Genomic DNA, 10,707 nt, shown 5'->3' with positions numbered 1-10,707 from the left:
TAGCCAGTGTCACCCCTCCAGCCATCGGTTTGCTACTGGGAACCCTTCAACCACCATCATCCTCTTCAGAGACAGCGGCTGGTTGCGCAGATCTATTTATTAGGATGACTTTTATTTATTTGTCTCATTCTCTATATTCCACCTCCCCTCTCTGATCAAAGCCACCTCTTATCTCCTAGAGGTGACTTTGGCATAGAACCAAAATGACACGAAGTGTTAGTACCGCTTTATAGAACCTTAGTAAGGCCGCACACCTGGGATACTGCATCCAGTTTTGGTCAGCACATTGCAAAAAAAGATGTTGGGGCTCTGAAAAAAGTGCAGAGAAGAGTAACTGGAACGATTCAAGGCCTGGAGGCTAAAACATACGAGGAACAGTTGCAGGAACTGGGTTATGGCTAGCCGAGAGAAAAGAAGGACATAGAGGTGACAGGATAGCAGTATTCCAGTATTTGAGGGGCTGCCCCAAAGAAGAGGGAGTCAAGCTATCCTCCAAAGCAGCTAAAGGCAGGACAAGAAGCAACAGTTGGAAACTAATCAAGGAGAGAGGCAACCTAGAACTAACAGTGAAAACCAGCGGAACGGCTTGCCTCCAGAAGTTGAGGGTCCTCCACCACTGGAAGTTTTTAAGAAGAGACTGGACAGCCACTTGTCTGGAATGGTACAGGGTCTCCTGTTTGAGCAGGGGGTTGGACTAGAAGACCTTCAAGGTCCCTTCCAGCTCTATTCTGATTGATCAGGGACTAATACAGCTCCCAAGTGTCATGATTTTCCTGCTTGGATCATTCATAAAGTGTATGTGGGCTTGAGGTTACTGGTGCTAAATGCCCCCCCCCCAACAAATACAGACACTCACTCTCTCTCTCACATACACACACAGAGAGACAAGTTTCAACCAATAGAAGGTCACTTGCTTGGAAAGGAAGCCACCCAGTCAAGTTAGGCCTGGACAACGCAAGAGGCTGGGAGGAAACAGTGGGTGAGCAATTGAGAGTGAAAATATTTTTTTTCCCCACTGCAGATTTTTTTTTTTGCTGGGATGTAGTTTTAAGATGTATTTTATATTTCTGCACATGCAGGAGGACCCTCAAGGGCCTTGAGCCCCCAGTCTCGTTTGCAACAAGGAACCACAATCAGATTAGCTTTACTGATAGCTTTTCATTTGCAAGGTGGGGAGTCCTCAAGTTACGACTTTAATGGAGCCTGCCCGTTCCTGTTCTTAACTTGGGAGGGTAGTAATTTGGGACACACACACACACACACACACACACACACACACACACACACACACACGGCAAGCTGATTTTACAGCTCGTTTTGCAGCACTTGTTAAGCGAATCTACGGTTGTTAAATGAACAGCCTGATGGTTGAGCAAACCAATGATTTCCTATGAGTCCAGTTTTGCCAAAAGCCCAAAGTAAATCATTGAAAAATAAGGTCATGTGGTCACAGGAAGTTGCAAATTGCTCTAAATGCAATCCAGCTTGGAGCACTTAAAATACAGTCAAATATGGGGGGGGGGCAATTGTAGGACCATGAATCATTCCTATATAAACCCACAACTTCCCCAATCTCAGGGCACCAATTCCCCATCCCTTTATCTAAAAGGTAAAGGTAAAGGTTCCCCCGCACACGCGTGCTAGTCGTTTCCGACTCTAGGGGACGGTGCTCATCTCCGTTTCAAAGCCGAAGAGCCAGCGCTTGTCCGAGGACGTCTCCGTGGTCATGTGGCCGGCATGACTAGACGCCAAAGGCGCACGGAACGCTGTTACTTTCCCACCGTAGTGGTCCCTATTTTTCTACTTGCATTTTTACGTGCTTTCGAACTGCTAGGTTGGCAGAAGCTGGGACGAGTAACAGGCGCTCACTCTGTTACACGGCACTCGGGATTCGACCCGCCAAACTGCCGACCTTCTGATCGACAGGCTCAGCGTCCTAACCCACTGAGCCATCGCGTCCCTTTAACTGCTAATACTTATAATCTTGGTTCTTCCAAGTCCAGAATTTTAGCAAGTTGTCCCACTGTCACTTTGCTTGGCCAAACCATGGGTTAGGACCCTGTTTGAACTCGCTGCCTTTGTGTCATGGTTCCAACAGATGAAGGATCTTTTATTCCAGTAGCATAATACCGGCACTTACATAATCAAAGCCAAAAATTGAATTCCCCTCCCCTGGGCACCTAGTATCAAAGCACAACTGCAGTCATAAATCACCTTCCTCCAATTTGCAGTCATAAATCACCTTCCTCCAATTAGCTTGAAGCCCGGGCTTGCTCCCCAGCTGCCAATTCTTTATCAGCTCTGGGCTCAATAACCTTGATTCTCAAGCTGCGTTTTAGTGTTGTTATGTCCAGCTGGACTTTCATTCACATTTCCCCACACACACACACACACACACACACACACACACTTCCCGGCATCCTCTGACTCCAAAAGCGAAAGGAAGAAAATGGCTACATTTCCATCTGTTGTCAATGCAAAAACATCCGACATTAGCAGCCTTGACACGTTGACAAACTCCAAAGTAATATTTTCTCCACTTTTATCAATTCTGTCTGCAGCTGTGGTCAAAGAAGTCAAAATGGAGGCCCTGAAAGTGTTGATTTTTTTTTTAGCTAAGTCGCAGCTAGAGTTTTGTTCGCACCGTCGGGCGCTGACTTTTTTGACCTTACTTTGGGGGGGGTGTTCCTGTCTCTCTCTTCCCCCCCCGCCGTCTCTCCTCTGGAGAGGCCCCGAAGCTTCTCGCGCGCAGAGAATGAACCGAGCGGCCACCTGCAACTCACGCGACTTTCCGCGCACGTCGGGAGGCGAAACGCGGAGGTTCCCCGCCGCGTGGAAGGGCCAAAAGATGCGGGCCAACTCTGGGGAGGGCAGCAGAGCGGCTCTTCCGAGGTTTCTCCAGCTCCGGGTCCTAGCCGGGGGGGGGGGGGTCCTCCCCGTCTACCGCGGCGGGCAGGGATGGGCACCCGCAGGGGCCGCGTGATTCCTTCTCCGGCGGCTGGAAAGTGGAAAGTCCGGCGGGGTCTCCGCTGCTCGTCACTGCCTCGTTCCCGGAAACACCCCCCCCCATTCCTTCCTCGAATTTGTCTGAAATGGTAGGGGGTTGGACTAGAGCAGCGTTTCCCAACCTTAGGAACTTGAAGATGCGTGGACTTCAACTCCCAGAATTCCCCAGCCAGCTACGCTGGCTGGGGAATTCTGGGAGTTGAAGTCCACGCATCTTCAAGTTCCTAAGGTTGGGAAACGCTGGACTAGAAGACCTCCAAGGTCTCTTCCAACGATCCTATTCCCATTCCTATTCAGAAGCGGGGCTGCGCGATCCTAACCCAGCTCGCCCAAACTCGCTCCCACCCCCCCGTTTAGCGTCAAGTTTTAACAGCCCGGCTTAAGGAAACCACGAATGAAGGTTTGCGGGTAGACTGGGGCGGGGGATGGATAGCGAGAGGGGGGGGGGAAATTGCTGGAGGGGCGGGGGCGGGCTCCCCTTAAAAGTCTTGGGAGGGGAGCGACCAAATTGGCGACCTGGCCACCCCGCCATCCACAGCTCACATTCAGACCAGGAAGGGGGGGGGCTCGTCCCACGCCTGGCGCAAAGCCCTCGAGGGGAGGGATCCCCGATCTCCCCGGCTCCTTCCCCAAATCGGGCTTAGCCCAAAGCGAGGCGGTGGCGGGGAGAGGCTTGTCTCGCCTTCCCTCGCGGCCCGCATCTCCCGATCCAGCCCAACCCACCCGATCTGCGCCCAAAGGGCGCGCAAAGCCAGTGACCGGCCCAGCCCGGCAAGCTCTGGGATAATTCGATTTAATTTTTTTTAAATTGGGTTTTAACTTTTGTATGGTTGATTTTAACTCCCTGTAAACCGCCCTGAGTCCTCAGGGAAAGGGCGGTATATAAATGCAATAAATAATAACAATAACAATAACAATAACAATAACAATAATAATAATAATAATAATAATAATAATAATAATTCAATAATTCGGCCGAGCCCAGCTGAGCAGCGAGCGGCGTCCCGGAGGGGAAACTGAGTCCGACGTCCGCTTGCAACGGCGGCCCCCTTCCCCCCCCCTCCCCAGCCCGGCGGGCTCCGACCTCGGCTAGGTGCCTGGTAGGGCAGAGAGCCCGGAGCTGCGGTCCGCGTCTCAGAATCAGGCTCAGAATAGAGTAGAGCTGGAAAGGGACCTTGGAGGTCGTCTAGTCCAGCCCCCTGCTCCAGCGGGACAATCTATCCCGTTTCAGACAGGTGACTGTCCAGTCTCTTCTTAAAGGCCTCCAGTGATGGAGCGCCCACGATTTCTGGAGGCGAGTCGTTCCACCGGTTCGTTGTCCTCACCGTTAGGCACTTTTCTCCTTAATTCCAGCTTGCTTCTCTCCTGGATCAGTTTCCATCCGTGGCTTCTTGTCCTGCCTCCTGGCGCTTGGGAAAAATAAGTTGACCCCCCCCCCTCCTCTTCTTCGTGGCCGCGCCCCGAAGGCGGGGCAACGGAGCTGGGTGGGGCTCGGCGACGAATCGCCCCTGTGCCTCTCTGGCCCGGCGGTTGGGGGCGCAGAAACCACTAGGCGCTGCTGCTGGCGGCTGGAGTGGCAGGCGAGCAGCGCGGGGCGACGGAGCCCGGCCGGTCCAGCATGGAGTGGCAGGCAAAAGCTGGGCGCCTCCGCCCTCGGGACCCTCCCGGATGGACGCGCTCCTGGCTGGCGGCGCTCCTGGCAGGTAAAAAGGGGCGAGGGGTGGGTGGGTGGCCCCGTCGGCTCGACCCTTTGAAGTTGGAACCCCCCGCTGTTTTTCCCGGAAAGGTTCCGGGGGGGGCGGTTGGGTGGGGGGCGCGCGGCGGCTCGGGGATTCCCGAAAATCCTCGTTTGCTGCCGCAGATGGCTGTGGTTTGTTTCCCGGTTAGGTGGCCCCCAGCTGGAATCTGACCAACTTTCCGCAGCCTTAACCGAGATTCCCTAAATGATCATTGGTTGAGCTGGCTAGCAGTCGTGAGAGTTTGGGGTCCCACCAAACATCTGCAAAGCAGCTGGCGTCAAAAGGGTGGAGGAGGAGGAGGAGGAGGAGGAGGAGGAGGAAGAGGAAGGTCCTTCGTTCCATCTGACCGAGATCTGCTCGGGAACTGAATCCTCCTGTTTTTTTTCAGGGACGATTGTTTTCCTGGAAATTCTTCCCTTCCCCCTTGCAGATGTGGAATATGCAGCTTGTTGCTTCTTAATTCTTCTCTTGCTGTCTGCACCGGGAGCGTGTGGGTTTCTTTCTTCAGTCCATTTTTCAAGGCTGGGCAAGAACAACAAAAGAGGCTCAGCAGAGTAGAAATTCAATTCAAAAGCCAAACTTAACTCGTGGGGGGGGCCCTCTGTGCCCATCCCGTAACCGGCCAGGGGGAACAACCAAGCTTTGAATCCTTTTCTGAGCCCCACAGATCTTGGAGAGAAGCTGGGGGGGGGTGTGCCATTACAGAGGGCCTTGCGGCACAGCAGCAGTCCTAAACTCAGCTTAATAAAACACAGTTGCTAAATTCTCATCTGCCGGTGTCTAAATATATAACCCTAAAAGATGGCTTACATTCAATACCTGGTTCAGCCAACATGCTAAGATGTTGGTTAAGTGCCCACAAAATGCTGAAGACTACCAATGTAGCAGGGCTTAAAATCCACCAGAAAGAGCGGGATAGAATTTGAACTCTGTGCCACCCTTTGCTGGACAAGCTTAGCCTTGTCTATCTGAAGCCAGCCGGCCCATTCAAAGAATGAACCTTAGCACCGCTTTTAGCAAATTTTCCGGCGGGGTGGGGTGGGGTGGGTGGCGGTGGTGCTAAAAAAGTATTAGGAAATACAAAGCGTAGTTTTTCTATTACGTAGACCTCCACATCTGTTGTTGTGTAGCAGAAAACCAAACTCATAGTTGGTTCTTCCATCAAAGAAAATCCTGAAGATTGTTTTTTTTTAATTTCAAAATTTTTATTAGCTGATCAAAATATAAAATACAGAAATACGAAGAAAAAATGAAAATAAAACAGTTAAAATAATGGAGTAAAGGGGGAAGAGAGAAATGGGCAGGGGAGAGGGAAGGGAAAGAATAAAAAGGCATTGACTTCCGAGTCATTTTTGTGCAGTAGAAAAAGGTCCTAAAATGAAACCTCATTTTTTTACTTTGAAATAATAATATATACAGGCAGTCCTCACCTTACAACAGTTCATTCAGTGACCAAAATTACAACAGGGCACTGAAAAAGGTGACTTATGACCATTTTTCATACTTACGACCGTTGCGGCATCCCCAGGGTCACATGATCAAAAATTCAGATGCTTGGCAACCGACTCATATTTACGACGGTCATTGTGTTTCCAGGGTGATCCTGTGATTCCCCTTTTGTGACCTTCTGACCAGAAAACTCAATGGGGAAGCCAGATTCACTTAACAGCCATGTCACTAACTTAACAATTGTAGTGATTCACTTAACAACTGCGGCCAGAAAGGTCGTAAAATGGAGCAAAACTCACTTAACGCCTGTCTCGCTTAACAGAAATGTCGGGCTCAGTTGTCGCAAGTCGAGAATTCTAACCATTCCTATAGCAACAAACCTAGAAAATCTTGACCATTCAATATAGTACCTTCTCTGTAAAGTTTTAATCCTGGATTAAATTGAGACCAGTAAATGTACTGAGCAATCCTCTAGGAAAGCTTTGTATGGAAGTGATACGTTTGATTAGACTTTCTTGACAATAATTGTCACAAGTGGAATACAAAATAGCCAGTCTATAGTCTCATGCTCTTCAAATTATGCCTGGGCTTCAATTTTCAGGAATTTTAGCCCCGAGGAATGTGATGAGCTGTGGGAATTAAGGCCCGCCATATTTTGAGAGGACCAGTAGGAAAGGAATCTAAATAAAATTATTATTATTATTCCGCCCTGAGTCCTTCGGGAGAAGGGCGGTATATAAATAAAATTATTATTAAAAGAAGAGGGTTAAAAAAAACACAGTGGATTTTAGATCCTTTAGCTCAACTATTTGATACACACTGGATAGGTTGTTTCCATGAGTCTTATGCACTATGTTGCATTTTGCTACACCGTGAGAAATAAATAAACTCCACTATCGCTTTTTAAATTTTTCTTATATTTATATTTTATACTTTGCTAACCAACTTAGGGAGACGAGTGTCGTTCATCACATCGTCGTGGTGTTCCTCGCCATCATTAGGGTCACCAATTTTAAACAAGAATAAATTTATAAGATTATTTTGAGGAGCAGGCATGTGTCGATCAGCTAAGATTCCCCTGGGGAATCCCAAGGGTGCTTTTTCCAGAGCCAACTGGACTTCCTTTTTTGTTTTTCCCTGAAGACGGTTCGATTCTCACCCGAGAAGCTTCTTCAGTTCTGACTGAATGTTGGAGAAGTGACTTACCTGCTTTATAATCAGGGCTTTTTTTCTCATAGAACGCTCAGAACGGAGTTCCGGCACCTTTTTTGGATGGAACCTTGTAGGGTAGGCAAGGCGGGTTGTATGATATGTGTGAGTTCCGGCACCTTTTTCTTTTACAAAAAAAGCACTGGATAGATAGATAGATAGATAGATAGATAGATAGATAGATAGATAGATAGATAGATAGATCTTTTTGTCATAGAACGCCCAGAACGGAGTTCCGGCACCTTTTTCTTTTACAAAAAAAGCACTGCATAGATAGATAGATAGATAGGTAGGTAGGTAGGTAGGTAGATAGATGATAGATAGATAGGTAGGTAGGTAGGTAGGTAGATAGATAGATAGATAGATAGATAGATAGATAGATAGATAGATAGATAGATCTTTTTGTCATAGAACGCCCAGAACGGAGTTCCGGCACCTTTTTCTTTTACAAAAAAAGCACTGTTTATAATTGTCATAGAATCCTCACGGTTCTGTGAACAAAATTGGGGTGCTTGGCAACTGGCATGTATTTATGATGATTGGAGTATGTAATTAGCATTTGTGACCCCCAAAGCTGCTTTTTCAAGAGGCAACTGGACTTCCGTTGTTTTTTTCCTCGAAGACGTTTTCGCTTCTCACCCAAGAAGCTTCTGAAGGAGAGTTCTTCTTCAGAACTGAAGAAGCTTCTTGGATGAGAAGCGAAACGTCTTCGAGGAAAAAAAACAACGGAAGTCCAGTTGCCTCTTGAAAAAGCAGCTTTGGGACAACCAGGACTTGGATGACTGGGAATCTCCATCGGCATTCTTCTGAGGATATATTACTGTGGGGTGGCCAGAGTAGGTATTTTGCTTGAAATGAGGTTTTTCTCCTTTCCCCCCCCCACCCTTCCTTCCACATTCTAGCTTCCATCTTCAGTTCGTCCTTCCTGTTGGCTCAAGGCCAACTAAGTCCGACAACTGACCACAAGATCTCCATTTCCACGAACCCACCAGAGACATTCGAAGGGCGGAATATCAACCTGACCCTCAAGCACGACGCGGCCAACTTCGCTATGTGCAACTGGTACCGAGGGATCGAAATGAAAGAAAACCTGATTGTCACTCTCTACCTACCACCGATAAATGGAAACACAACTGGAAATTCCTACACCGGGCGTGAAACCGTAGGCCTAGGGTGCTCCCTACTCATCAAAAACTTAAATTTGAACGACACCGGAACCTACCTGGTGGTCATGAACGGACCTTCAGTGCACGGAAGCGGCCAAGCAAACATAGAGGTCTTAGGTATGATTTACGTTCTCTGTGCGGGTTGAAGCTGTTTCTCTTTCTGCTTTGAACCTCAGTTGTCATTCTGAATTCTGTTGCATCTTCTTCCGAATTGCTCGAACGCTCTTGTTTCTTATTCAGAATAAACAAAGCTGGAAGGGACCTTGGAGGTCTTCTAGTCCAACCCCCTGCTCCAGGAGGAAACCCTTTACCATTTCAGACAAATGATTGTCCAATCTCTTCTTTACAACCTCCAGTGTTGGAGCATTCACAGTTTCTGGAGGCAGGTAGTTCCACTGGTTAATTGTTCTCACTGTCAGGAAGTTTCTCCTTAGCTCTAGGTTGCTTCTCTCCTGGATTAGTTTCCATCCGTTGCTTCTTGTCCTGCCTTCAGACGCTTTGGAGAACAGGTGGACCTCTTTTGGGGGGCAGCCCCTCAAATATTGGAGCACCGCTATCATGTCAACCCCAGTCCTTTTTATTAAACTAGCCATACCCAATTCCTGCAATTGCTCTTCGTATGTTTTATCCTCCAGTCCCCCTAATCATCTTTGTTGCTCTTCTCTGCATTCTCTAAGACAGACATGTTAAACACAAGGCCCGGGGGCCGGATCCGGCCCACGAAGTGGTTTCATCCGGCCCGCGAAGCCATCCTGGAAACAGTGAGGGAATGCCCCCCACTGCCTTGGCTCTGAGACCCTCCTTCTGCCAGAGACCCTCAGATCTGTCCCACTCCTGCCCAGGCCCCCATAGGCACCCTTGATGCGAACGATGTAGAGCTGGCCACGCCCATCCAGTAGGCTGTACGCACTCTAGCCACGCCCACCCAGTAGGCCACACCCACCCGGCCCCCTGAGGGCAACTGCAATGCTGATGCGGTCCTCAATGAAATTGAGTTTGACACCCCTGCTCTAAGACATTAGCTTGATTTCAAGATCTCATTCCTGGTAGAGAAGTGTCTTTTTCAAGATGTTTTTACAATGGGTCTTTACATCTCCCCGAGCCATATAAGGACCTGCTCGATTTTTAATTTAGCATAACAGGTCAAACCACCCAAGCTATTATATGTGGTTTGTTTGCACCACCGTTTGTTAACAGACACGGTTGGCTGGGTTTGTATGCTGTGCTAAGCTGCCAACTGTCACTGACGTCCCACAACATACTGCACCAAACTAAACTAAACAGAAGGACTGAAATTGCATTGTGTGTCCTGCCAGAGCAGGGGGTTGGACTAGAAGACCTCCAAAGTCCCTTCCAACTCTGCTGTTCTATTATTATTATTATTCTGTTATTCTCTTATTACTAGGGGTGATGTGATAACAGTCTTCCAGTTCTCGAGGGGCTGTTACAAGAAAGACGGGGTTGACTTATTCTGGCACCTGAGGGCAGGACAAGAAATAATGGGTGGATGCTAGTTAAAGAGAACTAAGGAGAAATTTCCTGACAGTGTGAACAATTAATCAGTGGAAGGGCTTGTCTCCAGAAATTCTTGGTGCTCCCATCACCGGAAGAGACAGGGTACCCATTTGTCAAGTAGTCAAGCAGGAACTACAAGAAGACCTTCAAGGTCCCTTCCAACCGCATGATTACATATTCTAACATTATTTTGCTGAGAAAGTCAACTTGGCTGTCGTGGCTTCAGCAGCCAAATGTGATAAAAAAAAACCTAAACATGGCTTAGGGCAGTGTTGCTCAACCTTAGCAACTTGAAGATGGACAGACTTCAAGTCTCGCAATTCCCAATACTGGCTGGGGAATTCTGGGAGTCGAAATCCAGAGGACTTCAAGTTGCTAAGGTGGTGAAACACTGGCTCAGGGCATTCCCTAACTACAATCGATCTGTATACAGAGAAGCGGAGATTCAGTTACGGGATCTGGTTGTAACTGCTGGCTGCTCTGAAATAAATGAAGTGACTTTCAGGAATGTTAAATACGTTGTCGGCTCTGATTAGATTTGCCCAAGATTGCCTCTGTGATGGGCTTAAGTCTGTGATAGAGAATTGGGTAGCAGAGAGATGGAGGCCTCTGGTGCTGTTTTT

General features: G+C 48.3%; 1 protein-coding gene across 1 annotated transcript in view; it reads left to right on the top strand.

The window, feature by feature from the left end:
• The first annotated feature begins 4,483 nt into the window (after positions 1–4,483).
• LOC310644392 (cell adhesion molecule CEACAM6-like) overlaps positions 4,484–10,707 on the top strand; it is a 42,580-nt gene continuing 36,356 nt past the window's right edge. The window contains exons 1-2 of the mRNA XM_083369315.1: positions 4,484–4,709; positions 8,306–8,686. Coding sequence (XP_083225441.1) covers positions 4,625–4,709; positions 8,306–8,686 — 466 coding nt within the window. The 5' untranslated portion in view covers positions 4,484–4,624. The remainder of the gene's footprint in view (positions 4,710–8,305; positions 8,687–10,707) is intronic.

The sequence above is a fragment of the Vipera ursinii genome (genome assembly GCF_947247035.1).
Source record: "Vipera ursinii genome assembly, chromosome: 9".
NCBI classification, from domain to species: Eukaryota; Metazoa; Chordata; class Lepidosauria; order Squamata; family Viperidae; genus Vipera; species Vipera ursinii.
Note: the sequence above shows the minus strand (reverse complement) of the source record. Positions and strands in the feature narration are given on the sequence as shown.